Source organism: Morus notabilis, unplaced genomic scaffold (genome assembly GCF_000414095.1).
Source record: "Morus notabilis unplaced genomic scaffold, ASM41409v2 Scaffold552, whole genome shotgun sequence".
NCBI lineage: Eukaryota > Viridiplantae > Streptophyta > Magnoliopsida > Rosales > Moraceae > Morus > Morus notabilis.
In genome coordinates, this window is record NW_010384344.1 from 34,493 (window position 1) to 53,280 (window position 18,788).

Genomic DNA, 18,788 nt, shown 5'->3' on the forward strand with positions numbered 1-18,788 from the left:
ATATTATTTATTTAATATATTTAATAATATTATTTATTTAATATATTATTACATGTTTTCAAAAATTAAACCACCAAACGCAGTTTCAGTTTTTTTTAAAACTGAAATCAATCTCTAAATAAAACTACCAAACGCATTTTTAGAAATAATTCAAAAATGAAACTAAAAACGTTTTCATTTTCATTTTCGTACAGAAAATAAAAACGTTTTGAAACCAATTCCAAACGCACCCTTTGAGTTCTAATCCCCCGCTTTAAGTTAACAAAGAAAATTAAAAAAAAAAAAAAAAAAAAAAAGTCTATGAGTACTTGTTTTCACTATCATCACATAAATTTTAATATCAAATTAAGAAGATTTAATGAATGGAGAGGAAAAAATGGAAAACAAAAAAATTATCACATCACTGTCCATATCCACCATCAACTATTTGCAATGCAAATCAATCGTTACTAGTGAGCAAATTTCAAAAGACGTCACAATCAAAATTAATATTTTCAATTATTTTGTCAAAATATTTAATTCATTTGACAGCTATATATACCCAAGTCCCTCTAGACTGTACTATTTCCCCTAGCAATAAAATCACCAAAAACAGAAGGAAAAAAATACATAAATATCATGTTGGCCTTTAAAACTTTTTTTTTTTTTTTTTGCATTATTAATATTGAACCAACACGGCAACACCATAACCCTTTTTCTTCTTTAAAAAATAAAAGAAAAAACAACAACAAACACACCCTTTTTAGAACAAAAAAAAAAGCTTTTTAACGTATTATATTCTAAAGATGGGAATGGCGATCCCATTTGATTTGATAAATATATGTCAAGTTAAAAAATAAAAAATAAATAAATAAGTTAGAGAAAATATTAAAGTTACAGTACCTGATCACCATTGTCACGGTTGGTAGGAAGCTTATTGCCAGCGGTATTCTCCACCTTAGAAACTTCGACAACAGCGCAGTCACGGTGACCCGCACCCTGATCTGCTGCTTCACGGCCTAGGATAACAACCCCTGCACCGCCGTTGCTACCATCTGAACCAGTTTTTTGCACCATCAAGACCGTCCAAAGCTTTATCCAAGACACCAATATTGCCAAATGGTTGATTATAGTTCTTAACAAAGCTTGTTATATGTTCTCTATCAAAGGCATGAGAGAGAGAGTGGGGGAGAGAGAGAAGAGAGAGAGGGTTGAGATAAGATCAACAAGGCTTGGACCAAGTGTGATATAAGTCTCTTGTTGTACTACTAGTCCTATATATATATATATATATAATATATGTGTGTACAATTTTAGCATTTTTATATTGGTTTAATATTTTAGAGTTTTTTTATTTTGTTTTATTTGTGGGGGTGTGATTTGGCTTTATTTATAGAAGAGCACAAAAATGGGGGATTAGCAGTTTACATCAGAAAATGAAATGTGGGAGAGGGAGAGAGAGGAAAAGAGGGAGGGGGGTTGGGGTTGCAATTGCGCCGGCCGCAATGAGTAGGAGTGCGTCTCACAAGATCAAACGTGTGGGGGCAAAACTTTGAAAATGCGTTTCCATGCACTCCAAAATAATATGTTTAACACGCATGCTCTACTTTCTTTTCTTTTCTTTTCTTTTCTTTTCTTTTCTTTTCTTTTTGAGGCTTGATGAAATGCTTTTCATCTGACCTTTCATAAAAAATAAAAAAAAAGAACAAAAAAAAAAGCTTCTTCATCTGATGACTCTAAAACATACAATCGTCATATGATATCTCTATCAAGTTCCGTCAATTATGCATATTTATTTATTTATATTTGTGATTTTGATCATATTTAATATTTATAAACATGTACCAAGTGAATGTCTTATATATCGTGAAAAGCTCTTTTTCATTATTGTAAATTAATTAGCATATAAATTCAACCTCTAAATGGATAAGTGAAAAAAGCATGTAGTGATCATCCCTTATGTTATGTCATCATGGTCACTTAAAATTGAATTGAGATCTTAACTTAGAATCCCTACTCAAGAAAAAAAAAAATGTAAAAAGAGAAATATCACCTTTTGCCGCAATAGCGAGCATAATTTCTATATTTATGTTATCTTCACTATATAGAAAGCGCTATGATCGCTTTCTATTTTCAACCAAAACGTCGTTTCTTGTTGAACCTTTTGAATCAAAATGACACAGTTTAGGGCTTAGGGTTTAATCATTTCTTTTTATTTTTTAGTCCCTCTTGTCCTTTCTTTTTATCTTTTGGCTCCTCTTTTTTTTTTTCTCTTTCTTTTTTTGGTTCTTATTATTTGACTCTCTTTTTTCCTTTCTACTTTTCAGTCCTTGCTTTCCTTTTTCCTTATTTTTTATTGTTTTTTTCTCTGAAACATTTATCTTTTCATTTTAAGTCCTTTTTTATCTTTTTATTCCTTTGTCTTAAAACTTTTTTTTTTTTTCATTTTGCTTCCTTTTTTATTTATTTATTTTTTTAGATTTTATGTTCAGATTTTATATGCTTTTAAATGCGTCTCATTTTTAAAACTTTATTGTGACACACATTTCCCTCCTCTATACTTTATTTAATTGTAATTATTATTTTTTTAGTACATGTATTCTCTCTTATTTGTTTCTGATGGGTGTTTTTAAAATGTGATTTTCTATTACTTTACTCCTATTAATATAATTTCTTTCATGTATGTTCATGCTTAATTTTTTATTTTCGTTTTGCCAAAACATTCACTACAATGTTATCCTTTTTAATGTACTTCTTTTAAATAATTTTTTACCTAGTGTTCTCATTGAAATACATTTTTTAGATGCGTTCCTTATTAATTTTTTCTTGTGTAGTCCTTGTTATAGTAATGGTGATACTTATAAAAATATTTGTGTTAATTGCGTATTAATTAACTAACTAATTAAATTTTTTATTATTAAATAAATTTTTAAAAATAATAACACGGTAATGAATTTAAAGAGACCATTTTGCAAGCGCCTGATCTGAGTCCACCTACATACTTTATTCGTTGTGGTACCATCTTTCGAAACTTAAATAAGACAAATTAGCAAAAATTAACGCTACTATTTTGTTGCCTACTTTTGGACTAATACGAGTTAATTGTCTCACGTATTTTATGATAAAATAGATTCACTGATGTTTATCTAAATAACCGAAGTAATTGAGTTGGTTAAACATCCTTTCATCAGTGGATGCAAGCTTAACAGCCAAATTAGCTACAATTTTGCCTTCTGTATTTTTGTGGGGAGTTTCGTAATGAATTTGTGTTTAGCTGCATAGAGAAACAAGAATAACTTCCACCTTTTACAAGACTAAAATAACAGAAAATTTCTTTTTTTAAGGCCTCTGCAAACTTTTATCGAGGTTGCATCCCGACTTTATGGGTGTCATGTGTATGTACGCAGAATCGACGTGTAAAATTCTCTCTCTACATATACACACGCAAACACATACAAATACATGTAATACAAATATATATGATGAATCTTATTTATGTATATAGGAACCTTTCTACGGATTTCGCCGTAGGAAGGCCTCCGACACAGTATGTAGAAGTGAAAAACGTAAAATGACATTAAACATAATATTAACAGTGAAAAGATGTAATATAATGATTTGTACCTATTCAACGTCAATGTTACGTTTAATGACTATTATATTACACTTTTTAATTCTAAATCATGTCAGATGGACTTCCAACCAAAAAAACGGTTAAAAAAACCTATATATAGCTCGTAAAAGTAAAAGTTGAGGAATACATTAGTTTATTTCACGTAATAATAACATGTAACAAGTGGTATTCATTATCCTTGTTTTTTTTTTTTTTTGAAGTAATTGTTAAATATCATACATCAACTTTTGATAACAATCCAAACCCCATCTTACCAAATCTGATGTCATTTGATCTAATGGTCGTTGAATATTCGCAAACATACACATTTAGTTCCAATCCACTTTTTCCTATTATAACTTTTTTTTTTAACGTTATTAGTATCGTTAGTTCATGAGCTTTATTATTATTTTAATTTACAAACTTTTAATTTTGATATATTAGTCGCTGAACAATCGATTTCTGACAATTTTGATGTCTCACACTAAAATCGACAAACAATCTATGAAATATAACATAGTTAATCATATCCTCACATAATAATTGAAAACTTTAGTTCCAATGCAAAAAAGTTGTGGTTGTTAACAGATTTTAATAGTTTAATATAGAGAAATTTTTGCATAAAACAACATAATTCTTTCCCTAAAAATTTAAGTTATCATGCCAATGTGTACATGACTATTTTCATTAAATTTTAAAAGTCGTTTGTTAATTTTAGTATTAGCGAGGGACTAAAATTGTAAAAAAAAAATAAAAAAAAAGATTATGGATTAATATATTAAAATTATAAGTTCAGGCCGAGCCTTTTTTTTTTTTTTTTCGAATTTGAGCAACTTTACATATCTAATCATACTTTTCGAAGGAAATTGATAACGAACAAATGAAAAGATTTCCGAAAGTTCTTTTTTAGCAGACAATTTGGCTACATATTGAGTGAAGATCATGATTTTACTTATGGCAAGGTACCTTAGTAAAGGGTAATAATTAGGTGAACCACGCACTCTAGTGATGCATTGTCATCATTAAGGATATGATTATGTATGGCTCGTGCTGAATATATAAAGCAAAACAGCCTTGATTTGTGGTGATAAATTCTTGCAATCTTCCAAGAATTTTAGAATATTACAATTTGGATTCTCATGGATAGTAGAAGAATGGAAGAGGTTTGCAAAAATTTATGGCATTTCTCTTACAATACGTCTTAAAAAGATTTTATTGAAGATCGTAAAGGAAGTTTGAAAATGGACACAGATCATCTATTTATTTATTTATTTTTAAAAATAAATTGTTAAATTTACTCATAAAGTGTATAAATCTAATTTTTTTTATCGTTTATTTTTAATTAACACCATTTGACTAATATAATTATGTAACTAAAAAGAATATTAATCAAAAGTAATGAGTAAAAGTCTTAACTCATATATTTTATGAGATTTTTATCTTATTTTCTCATTTATTTGTGTTCCAAATATTTTAAACAAACTACATTAATGTTGTGAACACGAACATTAAAACGAAAAAATTAATTAAAAAACATATCAAATTTTTTAAATATCATGATATAAACAGAAAATCTATGGGCTTATTTGGTTTTTGAGTTTAAATAAGTGATTTTAATATTTTATTTAAATTTTGTGAGATAACATGTTAGACGAGAACTTTCTAAATTTAAATTTTTTATGTGAAAAATACTGTAACGTAATTAAAATCACACGTCTAGAACTAATGAACCAAACCCAACCTATACATAATATGGACGGTGAAGGACTGTTTATGAGTACTCGAGTTTCTAATTTTCTATTATATTATTATTCTGCCAGATACACTACACGTGCTTTCTTAAATAATTTGCCTACCGACAGGAAATTCCTTATGAAAGCATCTACAGGTCACAAAGTAAATGGACAGAAGCTTAAAACGTTCGACACATTCTAAAACGATCACATTTAGGCTTAAACACATTCCACATGTTAATAATGTTATTTTTAATATTTTAAAAAATTCAATCGGTCAAAAAGGTTCGAATTTCCTTCTTTTTTTTTTCGAACTTTTTACAATATACGCAGCAAAAGCTTTTGTTTATTTTTTTAATAATGTAGGATAGATCGTTAAATTAGACTTCTTTTAAGTGTTTAAGACCTCTTAATTTAATGATATTGCGGGTTTTGAGGGGTAGAATTTAAGGCTATATTTATTTCACTAATTTGAGTTTAAAATTTAAATTTTATTATAATAAAAAGCTCTCAGAAACAGTCACATTTAACTTTTTTATTATAATAAAAAATTTTCACGTAAAATCACATATCAACTTAAATTAAAAACTTGAATTATTAAACTAAACAGATCCTAAATAAAAAAATAGAGATTTCAATGCTGTCATGTATTTTAAAAAAAAAAAAAAGACCGGAGAAAAAAGAGAGACTATTATTAAAATAAATCGTGGAGACGACGAACCTTAATAGTAGAGGAACTCTTCTAGCTAAATAAATATACGCAAGCACCAACACAACTCCCCAAAAATTCCCAAAAAAAAATAAGGACAAACAGTATATGAAGGCAATTTGTCAGTGATATTGATTAAAAAGATGAAATAATCTGGTAGATTACCGATGATAGTCTCACAGATTATTCTGTACTAACAGGTCACCATCAACGGTCGGTTGTCACTGTTGATTCCAATGACATCCGGTAGATTTTCTTCGACTGATGGAGTAGTTTCAACAGAGCACATTGGGGTGTTAGAAATCCAAGCCCATTTATTGAAATGGCAAAAGTCGTAACATGCTTAATTCTTGGGTCTTAAAATTGCATGAATTTTAATTTTTAATTAATATCATTTATAGTTGAATAATTATATTAACAAAAAGGTACTAATGAAGAGAATAAACAAAAATTTAGATTCATACATAAATCATATCAGCTATATATGGAAATATTGGTTGACTTTTCATATAATAATGTGTAAGAGACACTATCCATGACTTTCAAAATCATTGTCTTAAAAAAAATATTTACGAGGATTTCAATTGTAATATTTATGTTCCTCTAAAAAAATCGTTATATTTAATTATTTATGTTTAAAAATGTTTCAAATCTCGCTTGTTGTCCTGTGCTCGTATAACGTAAGCGTTTTTCTTCTTAGTGTTTGGTTTTTTTTTTTTTTTTCCAGAATGAGAAAAACTTTATTATTGTTGAGATTTGTTAATCATTTATTTATAAAAAGATAAAACTAAAATGAAAATGGGGGTAAGGGTGGGTGTATGAGAGGATCAAATTCGAAATGATGTAAAAAGTATATATAAAAGGATAGATTTTTTAAAATATATATTAGAAAATATTAATCAATTGGACTATATTCAAAAATTTTATGGGTGTAAAGATACCACAAGTTCTTAAACCTATTAAAGACCAAACATACATTGTGGTTAAAATCAGAAGGTCCTTGATATGAGGCACAATACCATGAGAGCATTAGCACCATTACACTCGCTTCATAAACATTGGGGTATATCAATGGGTTTTAATGTAATTTTAATGCATAACAAAATGTAGAAAGTATAAATTAATGAATTTAATAAGTGCAAATACAATTACTCTTATTATTTTCTTTTAAAAAATTCTTTTAAAAGTCTAGGCCAGCCCCGAACTTTTACCTCTATTGTGGAGTGTTGGAGGAACAAAAGATGTGCTACAATCTTGTTTTATATCTAAATGCCACCAACTGCTTATTTGATATTTCAAAGGGAGATTGAGGGAAAGAGGATTCGATTTGTTAGGAATTAAAATTAATATGTCAGTGTTTAAGAGAAGTTAATAAATAGGCTAATTTAGAGTAATTTCAGATTTACAACACTTGAAATTCCACAAGTATTCTTTTAGTAAATCCTGGATTTAGAATTTATTATTAGATTTTGTACGGTTATTGAAAAAGTGTTGCTAACTTGATAAATCTTATATTTAACAAGTATATTCACGATTTACTATTAGCATTTTTGTATTATTCTTTTTCAAGTAATTCTAACTTGATAAATCCTGAATTCTCCGTGTATATCTAGAGTTTACCATTAGAATTTGTGTATAGTTCTTAAATAAATGATGCTAACTTAGTAAATTCTGAATTTACCAAGTATATCTAGAATTTACTATTAGATTTGTGCCGTTCTTTTTCAAGTGATTCTAGCTTAGTAAATCTTGACAAATCCTAAATTTACCTAGATTTACTATGTATATCTAGAATTACCTTTAGAGTGCTGACTTGATAAATATTAGACTTACTAAGTATATCTAGAATTTACCATTAGAATTTGTACTATTCTTTTTCAAGTCTAACTTAGTAAATTCTGAATTTACTGTGTATAACTAAGATTTACCATTAGAGTTTGTACAATTCTTAAAAAAATGATGCTAACTTGGTAAATATTCGATTTACCAAGTACATCCAAGATTAACCATTAGAATTTGTATTTTTTTCCCAAGTGATTCTAACGTTGTAAATCTCAATAAATTCAAAATTTAACTGAATTTACTGTGTATATCCAATACTTACTATTAGAGTTTGTACGGTTCTTAAAACAGTAATGCTAACTTAACAAATCATGAATTTAACATTAAAATTTGTACCTTTTTTTTCAAGTGATTCTAAGCTGATAAATCTTAATAAATACTCGATTTACCTCAATTTACTGTGTATATTCAAAAATTTTCAATAGAATTTGTACAACTCTAATGGTTTACCTCAGTTTACGGTTTTTAAAAAAGTGATGCTAACTTAATAAATCTAAAATTTACTAAGTATAGGATTTATCATTAAAATTTATATTGCTCTATTTATATTGCTCTTTTTTAAGTGATTCTAATTTGATAAATCTTAGATATAACTGGATGTACCAAATATAAAATGATCTGTTAATTTCTATAGATTGGTCACAAACAAGAACTCTCCTCTTCAGAATGTATCCTCCTAACAAACAAGCATAGGTCTCAACATTCATCTCAATATCCGCAATCCCCATAGGGACTGTGAATAACAAAGTTGAAGTAAATACTACACAAGTATATAGATAATGGTCTAAAAAAACAAAAAAGGATCACACGGACAACAACAATGGATCATTAAAGACCATATAACAATCCACATGATCTCCGTCAAGTCACCTAACACAAAATACACTCACTCGTTGTATAGCCATAGGCATGTTCTGTATATGGTACGCTCACATCCTCTTCTTTTGTAGGAGCATAAAAGTTGCAAGGACAGGTCTACACAATTGCTGGTTAATGGATCCCTCAAAAAAAAAAAAATACTGATTAAGGGAGTGTAGGTCTAATCAAGCTCAAAAAAAGGCAAATCTAGCCGCTAATAATATTCATGACAAGTTTCATCTGCTCCCCATTACCTCAAGAAATCCCTCTAAACAGTTTGAACCATTTAGCATTAACTTCTACCAGAATGGTAATGAGAATCATAAAAAAGGATAACTAATCACCACAATTCTTGCACATAATTTAAATATAAATGAGTAGCAGTTCAAGATCGTCATCAGTTTATTGATAGTACTTTAAACTTAAACTGAAAGAAGCCAAAGGCACTGCCCATGAGGGCATCAAGCGGTAGCTGCTGCTGCTGCTGCTGCTTCTTCGAGCAACTGTTTCACCTTGGTGATATAGTCGTTCATTGCTTCGTCCTTGGATTTTCCTGCCAAAAAACCACGTGATTTGATAAGATATGTGCCCGAGCACCGCGATGAATGACATGAATTGTTTACAGTTAATTTTATTAAGTGTTACCTTCAACAGCCTTCCATGCATCCCACTTTGCTCTGTCCCTCAAATTAAATATTCCGGGACGGCCTGCAAATCGAGCGTAGAGGCCAAAAAAACAAAGTAAGTCACACCCTTGATTTTTATATTTTAAACGTTTATATTTCTTTCAAAACCCAATGCAAATTGATAAAAGTAACATGTGAACAATGAAAAGCAGCAGACTGCAAATATAGAGAGCAAGCTACTAACTGGTGTTCACTGGTCCAACAGTAGCTTGTTTGTACAATCCGTAGAGAATAAGCTTGTTTTCGTTGGTGGTTGACTCTGGAAGGGTCTTTGCTTTCTCAGCATACTCCTCAAACTCCTCCTGTATGAGCCGGCGAAGTGAGTTTAATAGAGAACATAGTCATTCATACTTGTCGCAAAAAGCATGAAAGAAAAATGGACAACATTGATAATGAATAGAAATGTCTATCAACCAAAAGAACACCCCTCATGATGAAAATTGGAAAGTTGTATAATACACTAGTATGTTGACAATGAATGACTTGGACCTGGGGCTTTTGGTATATTGAAAGATGAAGCTTCGATTTGAAATCTGAAGGACTAAACTTTTGATAGCTTGTAATGGTCCAATTGCTTGACTTATACTATGCCGTGCTTTTCTAGTGAACTTAAAGCATATTATTATGAAACAATGAAGCGATTGTTTTCAAGTTGCAGACTTCGAATTCTGGTAAATCTCACCACATTCTGTTAACTGGTCAATTTACACTATTAAGAGTTTTTGAATTGGTTACTGTAATCAAAATATTCCTATGTCAAATACTTAATCTTCAAATTTAATTGCAGTGAGGATAGGGGTGGGCAAAAGATCCAGTCATCCAATTCAACCACCGAAAGTTGGATATCCAAAGACTATTGGATTGGATTTGGATGGTATTTATATTCATCGCATTAAATCTGTTCAGTTGTTGGATTTGAATATTTAGAATCCACTAGCACTAACCAACACAATGTATTTCATATGCATTAATAATACACAGGGAGATAGATAAGTTTTCTTACTTTTAAATTGGAAATTGCAGTTTAAATTGGAAATTGCGGTTTAAATTGTGCATTGCGCCCAAATCTATATTATGTAAAATTAGTGCCTCACTCTTAAACAATCTTAAAAGTTAAAGTGATTACAAAGAGCATTACGAAACCGAATTCAAAAAAAAAAAAAAAAAAGTCACAAATTAGGATAGAGCTTTCCATACATGTTTTTAAACGTCAGTTTTGATCAAAATCATATCAAAATGAAAACATTATGCAAAACTGACATAACATAATACAGATCTAACGGTTCAAAAACAGATAGAGGTATCGTAAAAATCTCATAAAATAACCTTTTTCTTTTCTTCTATTAGAGAAAGCGCGTTATTCTGAAAAGAAACTTTTCAATGAACTCGTCAGGAAAGAAAAAAGCGATTCCTTTAAAGCACCCATTTTAGATTCTTCTGCCAAAAGTAACAATTTGGCATTGCATGTTGATTACACCATCCAGATTTCCAGATCTACTAAAACCACTCAAATAAAATCAAAGAACTCAAAGAAAAAGGGTAGCTTCTCCATTGTTTAAATTTCCTCTAAATCACATAATTCAAAGATTGGAAGCAGAAATCGCAATTACATAACTCAGACGAAAATATTCAGCCAAAAAAAAACCAAAAAAAAAAAAGCAAATCAGAGAGCAGAGATCTGAATCAATTCTACAACAATTCAAAAGAGAATAATACACATAAAAAAAAAAAAAAGCAAAGCGAAGAAGAATAAGAGTGTACCTGCAAGCCCATTTTTCTTCTAAGAATCCGATGCTTTGTTGATGATAATTGAGGAGAAAAGATGGGTCAGCGACGTTATTGTCGATGATGCCGTGTTAGTGTGTGTGGTCAGTGTGGGGCTTATTTATAGAGTGTTTCCACACCATGGCCACGTTCGCTGCGCTTTTGATCATGACAGATGGCCAAGTGGATGAGACGTTGTGGAGTCTTGATAGATGGTAATGGGTGGGGTGGGGTCGGCATAAATCTTGTGGGTCCCACGCTTTATTTTTTGGTTGTTTTAGTGGGACCGGAATTAATCTCCTCCTGCTTTGTGGTTCGATGGCTCCATCGTGACTTTTGATTCATAAATTTAAAATAATAATTCATAATTTTAATTTTTAAAATTTAAATTTATTATAAAAAAAATAATATAACAGAATTAAAAATTATAATTTTAAATTATTTTAAAACAAACATCATTTATATTTATACTATCTATAAAAATGAGAGGTTTTTAATATAATTATTTCTCAAATTTATCATAGTTTAATAAATTATCTTTTTAAATTTTTAATTTTAACAATTAACCTCTCAAATTTATAAAATTATTACAATATATCTTATTTTACTAAATTTACTTAGATTTTAAAAAAAATTAAAGAATTAGTAGTTGAGAAATTGAATGATTTTTGTTACACTTAGAATTTAAATGTTAGAATTTATTCTCAAGTATTTTTTTACATTAATTTAATACAATTATCGTCAAAATGAGACATATTATAATAATTTTACAACTTGAGGGGCCAACTTGTCAAAATTAAGATTTCTAGGAGCAAGTTGCTAAAATAGTACAAATTCATGAACAAATGTGTAAAATACCCTATTTGTCCTTTATTTTTTTATTAGAATATCTCTTAGTGAGCTCTTTAAATTTTAGTTGAATTCTAGCTAAAATAACAAGAAAGCTATTTTAACTATTAATTTTTTAATGAGATACTCTAACTATACTTGCTATTTTAACTAAACATAGATCATTTTAATGCTTTTTTTTAGTTTAAAATATAAATAACTACTTTTTTAACTTTTACTAACATAAAGAATAAAATAATAAAAATAACAAATAGCTAACCACTTCTTGCTAGCTGTATTTAGCTAGTGAAAAATGTTTTAGCTCAAATAGTTAACCATTTAGTTAATGGTTGGAGTGGAGAAAAGTTAAAAGAAAAAAATTAAATCATTAATTATTTTGACTAAAAACATGAAATGGTTAGTATGGCTGGAGTTGCTCTTATCATTTTTTTCCTTTCTACAACCGGCTTCAATAATCATAATTGAAGTAAAAAAAAAAATTCCTTTTTTTATTTGGCTTTCTCTAGGTGAGACCTCCTAAAAAAAACCCACCAGTGGAACACCCTGTTGTAATCGTTGGATTACTTTTTCAACGGTAAGATATGTAGAAGAACAGTTATGTGCAATACATAGTAAATTTTTAATATGGACCTATACAAATTTAACCGGTAAACTTAATCTAACAGTCAAAACAGAATATTCTATTAGTAGAATTATTTAAAAAATCTCATTATAGAGGCTCTCTTTTTATATATCTAGAGATACATAAAAGATTATTCAATAAATATATATATATATATAAGCTAAAGAGAATGTTCATCTTTTAACTACGTGTCAACCTCTCCTTTTTTTCTCTCTTCATGTTTTGTTTTTGTTATTACTTTAAACATTTTTTTCATTGTCTATTTTTATTTTTCCTTTTGAAAATTCACTTTTTTTTACAATAACATTTTCTAAAATACTTTCTTTTTCTCACTTTCTTTTAATTAAAATAACTCCTTTTAAAATATCTTCCTACTTTTTTTTTTTTGGTCAAAAGCTTCTATACAACTTTAATTCTTTTTCGATGTGATTTTTTGCAATATTTATTTCCTCTTATTCTAATTAAACTAAGAAGGTAACGTGTTTTGACGCGTGATTAAACTTACAAAATAATTCTATACGTGTGTAGAATGTGGTGCAACTAGTATAATATAGAAAGTACTAATTCTTGACAAGAAAATGTGTTAGTGAAGTTAAATTAGAGGTAAGAAAGTGAAGAAAATTATAAAGGTGAAAGGATAAAAGAAATTTAGAATCAAAGTGAGTAGAAAAAGATTACAATTATGATAGTTAAGTCTAATTCATGTGCATGGAGTGCATCATGAACACACTCATTGTGATATTTCATGTATGAGAAAGAACTATGTGTGTTCAAACTGTTTAAACACCAGCAACAACGTACTCATTACGCAACATGTTTATTATGACTAGATAAACATTAATGCCTTTTGTCATAACCATAATCCGCAACATGTTTCATAGCAATTTTATTTTACCTGCTTTGTTGCTGGTGCTTCCACGTGCAACATTTAGACTAAAACATTATGATAAATTATGTTGTTTCTGGTGAGGCTCAATTTCTTCATATTAACGTGTGAGAGTGAGGTGTGGGAAGGTAAAGTAAGCTAAATGGGCTAAGCTTAAGGCATTAGATTTAAATTAAGTGAAAGTTGAGTAAGTTTGAACCATATATTTGTGAGTTTGTATGTTAAGAACACAATGACTGGTTGAGTTGTATTTTCTTGTTTGAAGACTAACGTAATCGACCTGATGATTATTCTAAATATTTCAAGAATATATTTCTTATTTGTTGTTCTTACATCAAGTTCATAATATTCTTTGATCAAAATGTTAAAGTTGTGCATAAATGTGAGAGACTTTGGTGGATTTTCTTTGCATTCCACGGACCCATAATTAGCATCATTTACGACTATTTTCTCTTACATATTTCCTAGTATAAGTTTTTACCATATATTTTTTTTTGCCTGGACAGCCATATTTCAAATTACATTGTTCTGAAAGATACCAGAAAAAGTAAAAAGTGTAGAAGGAAAACTGTGGTTAACTAAAATAATAATAAAAAAAAAAAAGGAGAGAGAGATTCAAGTAATGATTTCGTTAAGAGGATTCATCAAACACATTCAGTTGCCTACCATAAACAAAAAGTTAAAAATCTAACCACCACTTCATGGCCTAGATCAGCACATATACACAAAAAGAGCAAAATACATTTGGTTGGATGAAGATTAGGAGAATACCAACTCCAGATTCTATTGAACAAAAGGGTACCTAGAAATGTAATACTCCCTCACACGTGAGGCTCCGTCTCTGGCAAGAATGCCTTCGAGATCTCCGATAATTCTGGCCAACCATATCTCCAAATTCCTCTGAATTTCCTTGAAGTTGTTTCCAATGGAGTCCAAGGACCGCTTTGTAGCAAGGTTTGCAAAGCTTCCAATCTCATCCCCGCTGTATTTCTTCCCAATCTCAGTTTGTAATCCCATCAGCTTCTGACCAGTTTCTGATGCATGCTGCTGAAGCCTAAATGCTTCAAGTAAGAACTCGGTTTGCCTTTGAGTACGGAAATCCAGACTGAGGGTTGAGTCGCAGGGATCACTAGCTTGCTGCAAATACAAATGTACTTATTTGAACAGATCTTCTACATTTGCAAACAGTCCATTATTTCCCAACTTATAAGGCTAAGGAAAAAGGGGAAAAGCAAAGTAAAAGAAATGTAAAATCAGTTACGTGGTTAGATTCATTGAGAAAGAGTTATTCCTTGTTAAGGGAAAGAAATTCACACGATAAATAGGATACTCGAGTTTTTGCTTAGGGCACTCAAATGAAAAATACAAAACTAGGATTTCACAATAGGTTTATCAGGTAACACATAAACTGAACTAAACCATAATAGTTCTAAGATTGTTTAGGTGTAGATGGGAAAGATTTGTTTTTACGAGTCACAATATTAGCAAGTTCGAACATTTTAGTGTATTTAATCTGCACATAACAAAACCAATTGTTATTCAGTTCTGCATGCATGAGAAATTGTTATACGAGTTTGTGATATCATTGAAACAGTAAATGTTTCACATGCTGTGGGGCATCAAAAGTTAGAACCGTCTAAGTAACATTAAGCCATTGTCTTGCATACAGAAAACCGAAGTTTCTTCAGTGATGGAGTATCCCAAAGTCAAATCACGGGATATGACTGATACTGCAAAGATAGAGGCCATAGGGTAAAAAGTGTTGGTAAATTACCATTCTTCCGCATAGATCATCTATCTTCCCTGCAAGAGCTTGATATCTCTTTGCTTGCTTCCTCATCAACGACGGTGCCTTCGATAAATTACTCTTTCCAACTTTTTCCAAATTCAGTAATTCTTGTTCAAGTAATTTCAGCTTTGAGGAGACTCCAGTTGATTCACCATCTACCTTCCAAGGAGACTCCCTTCTAAGAGGAAAGAAATGTTGCCCTTCCATTAACAACAGTTTACAGCAATACATGCTTAACATAACTATATCCAGACTTAAATGCTTACCTTGCTACAAAATGCTTCATATCATACATAGACTCCACAGATTCATACTTTACATCCTGCAACAATTAAACATTCAAAAGTCAAATGCACTGGGAATAACTTCACAACTTTAACCAAAAAGGAGTTGAATACGATATCAACTTCTTATGCTTAGCCAAGTTGGAAGAGTCAATAAAAGGAGAATGGTATTAAATAAATAAGTAAACACACACAAATGCAGAAATAATGGTCTCGAGTTTATTTTGATTTATGGCTTTGTGCTATTAATTGATTCTTTCAAAATACACCTGTAAAGTGCGGTAGAAAGTAACTTTAGAGGTGCAAGTTAATTTAGAAGGCCCAATTAGCCTGACATATTTACATTAATTGTAGGACAAGCTCCAGAAGAATTATTTATTCCCACATAAAGAAACGGCATGATATGTGTGAAAGTTTCTAAAAGCACCCTATTGCACAGACTAAATTTTTATATGTGTAAATTAATTTGAAAGAGCCAAATGGGCAATCACGGTTTCATTTGCACCGAATACAAAAGCCAACAAAATCATTATTGCAGCATAAAGCAATAGTTTTAACTTAAAGAATCAGTTTTAACAATGTCAATCTAAAAAAGTTTGTCTAAAATTCCCTTCAACAGGACATGAAGAAAAAGGAAAAGGAACATATGAAAGAGAGTTTAACTCACTCATTTTTAAGTAAAATTAGGGTTTGGTATGAGGGTTTAAATCAAAGTGATTCTGGTTTTGGTTTTGGAATCAAAACCATGATTCATGATTTTAGGTCCAAATCATGGTTCTGGAACTCAAACCAGAATCACGGATTTGAACCACTCAAAACCAAAGGGGAGGTAGTTTTAGAACCAGGGGTGGTTCTGGTTACATCACATCAGGATTCAAATCTTAAACTATAACCATCCAAACTAAATACTGATTTTGTGGAGTCGAACCAGAACTACTTTTACTTTTTGTAAACAAACACTGGTTTAAATCAGAACCATGATTCCGGTTCTAGAACCCTCATACCAAACGTCATCGAAGAGATTTTGATTTTGGAAATGTGTTCGTTTTCTGCAGAAGAAAAAAGGACAAAATGAAATTTGCTTGATTTCTTTCTAATGTGTAAACGTTGCTTGATATATCATTAGAGTGAAATAAAATAGTGGGTCAAAACATTTTCATGATATGGGCATGACTTTGAACTTAATATCACTTCACTGTCGTTGTGTTTCTTGGCATAAATTGGGTCCTCCCTGGGACAATCTTTTTTTGATAGTTGACTTAATCTTTTATTTACCAAAAGGGTGATCAAAGATTATCTTTGAACTTCCAAGTGGACGTTTACACCTTTGATTGTTTTTGTCTATGTCCTGTTCTTAGAAGCATTTGATTTTTGTTCTTATTTTTTCCAAGTTAGTTTTGGAAGTACGTTGATTTATTACTTTGTCCAATCAAAATCAGCTGCTAGAGTGTTAACACTATCATGCTTACAATGTGACATAAAAGACATTTTGATAATGTCACCGGTTCCACTAAGGTACAGGTCTATCAACAATCGTCACAAGTGAACAATATTCCAGCTAAGTAGAAAATCCAAAAGTTAGATAAGTTGCCATCAACTATTTGGACGGATAGGTGATCATTGGCTGTAATAAGCTGATTAGTCAGTTGCATTCAACTTTTTTCCTGGGCCAGCATAGCCACCAAACATCTCTCTCTCCAATCACTATTACTTTTTTTTTTTTAAATAGTGGGCGAGGGTCTTTTTGCTACCATTATATTTTGTGGACAAATGTAACTAACTCGCTCATTTTTTAAGTAAAATTTTCGTTTTAAGTAAAATTAGTATTCCCTTTGATCTAATAACTTGGTAGGAGAGTTTAAATCAAGGTGATTTTAGATTTGGTTTTAGAACCCAAAAAAGAATCTTTGAAAAATACTAATTTCGCCGGTTTCAAACACAAATCTCTTAAAAGAACATAGAAATGAAAGATAATAATGTTTACGTACTACCGAAAGCCAAACAAGAAAGAACCGAAACAGAGAAAAGGGAAAAATGGGCCAAACCTGCCAGAGAATTGCTCTCTCCGCCCAAACCTTTGGAGCCGAAGCCGAAAGAAACTCCGGCACAAACTCCTCCGAACGATCTTCACACACAACATTATCTCCATCTCCATCACATTCACCGCCATCATCATCATCGACGTACTCCGAGTTCCCGTAGACCGCCGTCTCCTCCGGCGCCGCGGCGGTCGTCCGCGACATGAATCCGATGACCTCGTCCCGCTCGGCGAGCTCGCGCTCCAGATGGCGCAGGCAGTCCCTGGAGGCGTCCTCTGCCTTCTCGAACTCGGCGATTCTGGCGTTGAGGTGCGCGATTTCCTGGTTGGCGGCGTCGATCTGGTGGAGAAGCCACTTCTCCTCCGCCTGCCAGGCGTTCCGGTGGCTCGCAAAGATCTCGACCACTCTCGCGTTCGCTTTCGAGTCCTCCTTCCTCCGCGATCTCATCTGCCTCACCTGCTCCTCCGCGTACCCTAGCCTTCCCGAGAGCTCCGACGCTTGTCTCTGCAACTGCGCCAAGTTCGTCGGAGCCAGCGCCAGGAAGACACCGAAGCTCACGCCAATGTAAGAACTCAGGAGCTTCTTCACGTCCTCGGCCAGTTGTAGTTGCCTTTTCGGTTCTGCTTCTTCTTCTCCTCCTCCTCCTCCTTCTCCTTCTTCTTCCTCTTCTCCTTCTTCTTCTGGTTCTTCTTTGTCTGCCATTGTTGATTGATAAATGTTTACTGTTGAGAGCGGGAGTTTCACTAGCGGAGTCGGAGAGAATGCGGGGGAGAAAAAGGGTGTTTGGCTTTGGACAGGAAAAAGGTCTGTTTCCTTTTGTCACTTATGACTCTGCTTGTTTTCTAAAGGAAACCTTTTGTGGGGAACCTATCCTGTAAGATGTTTCTTCTCTGGATATGGAAGTTGGGTTTACGGAATTGGGGTTTGAGTTGTTAAAAATTACACGTGCGTTATTGTTTATTAAGTTTTAATTATTGTATTATTAATAAAAACATATAAAAATCTAAAAAAAATTAAAATTAAAAAAAATTAAGGCAAGTAGGTAAAAAAAAAGAGAAAAAATTGACTAAAATGAAAGGAGCATAAAATCTTCGGGTGAAAAAAAAAAACTACTATAGCAATGCGAATGTGTTCA

At 31.3% G+C, this 18,788-nt stretch overlaps 3 protein-coding genes across 4 annotated transcripts in view; all 3 read right to left on the reverse strand.

Moving 5' to 3' along the window:
* The window catches only part of LOC21405517 (probable polyamine transporter At1g31830), a 7,968-nt gene extending 6,726 nt beyond the window's left edge, over window positions 1–1,242 (reverse strand). The window contains exon 1 of the mRNA XM_024176518.1: window positions 883–1,242. Coding sequence (XP_024032286.1) covers window positions 883–1,056 — 174 coding nt within the window. The 5' untranslated portion in view covers window positions 1,057–1,242. The remainder of the gene's footprint in view (window positions 1–882) is intronic.
* A 7,674-nt stretch (window positions 1,243–8,916) lies between these two features.
* On the reverse strand, window positions 8,917–11,289 carry LOC21405519 (acyl-CoA-binding domain-containing protein 1). Its single transcript, XM_010114686.2, has 4 exons — window positions 11,182–11,289; window positions 9,605–9,722; window positions 9,380–9,442; window positions 8,917–9,287 (listed from the first exon to the last, which is right to left on the reverse strand). The coding sequence occupies exons 1-4, from the start codon at window positions 11,191–11,193 to the stop codon at window positions 9,196–9,198; spliced, it is 285 nt and encodes a 94-aa protein (XP_010112988.1). The 5' UTR covers window positions 11,194–11,289; the 3' UTR covers window positions 8,917–9,195.
* Window positions 11,290–14,116: 2,827 nt separating this feature from the next.
* Window positions 14,117–18,506, reverse strand: LOC21405520. 2 transcript variants are annotated; one of them, XM_010114687.2, is made up of 4 exons: window positions 17,660–18,506; window positions 15,597–15,652; window positions 15,316–15,505; window positions 14,117–14,678 (listed from the first exon to the last, which is right to left on the reverse strand). In XM_010114687.2, the coding sequence occupies exons 1-4, from the start codon at window positions 18,353–18,355 to the stop codon at window positions 14,325–14,327; spliced, it is 1,296 nt and encodes a 431-aa protein (XP_010112989.1). In that variant the 5' UTR covers window positions 18,356–18,506; the 3' UTR covers window positions 14,117–14,324. The 2 variants fall into 2 exon arrangements, with proteins under 2 accessions (XP_010112989.1, XP_024032314.1); XM_024176546.1 differs by having other exon boundaries at window positions 15,316–15,508.
* Between the last annotated feature and the right edge of the window lie 282 nt (window positions 18,507–18,788).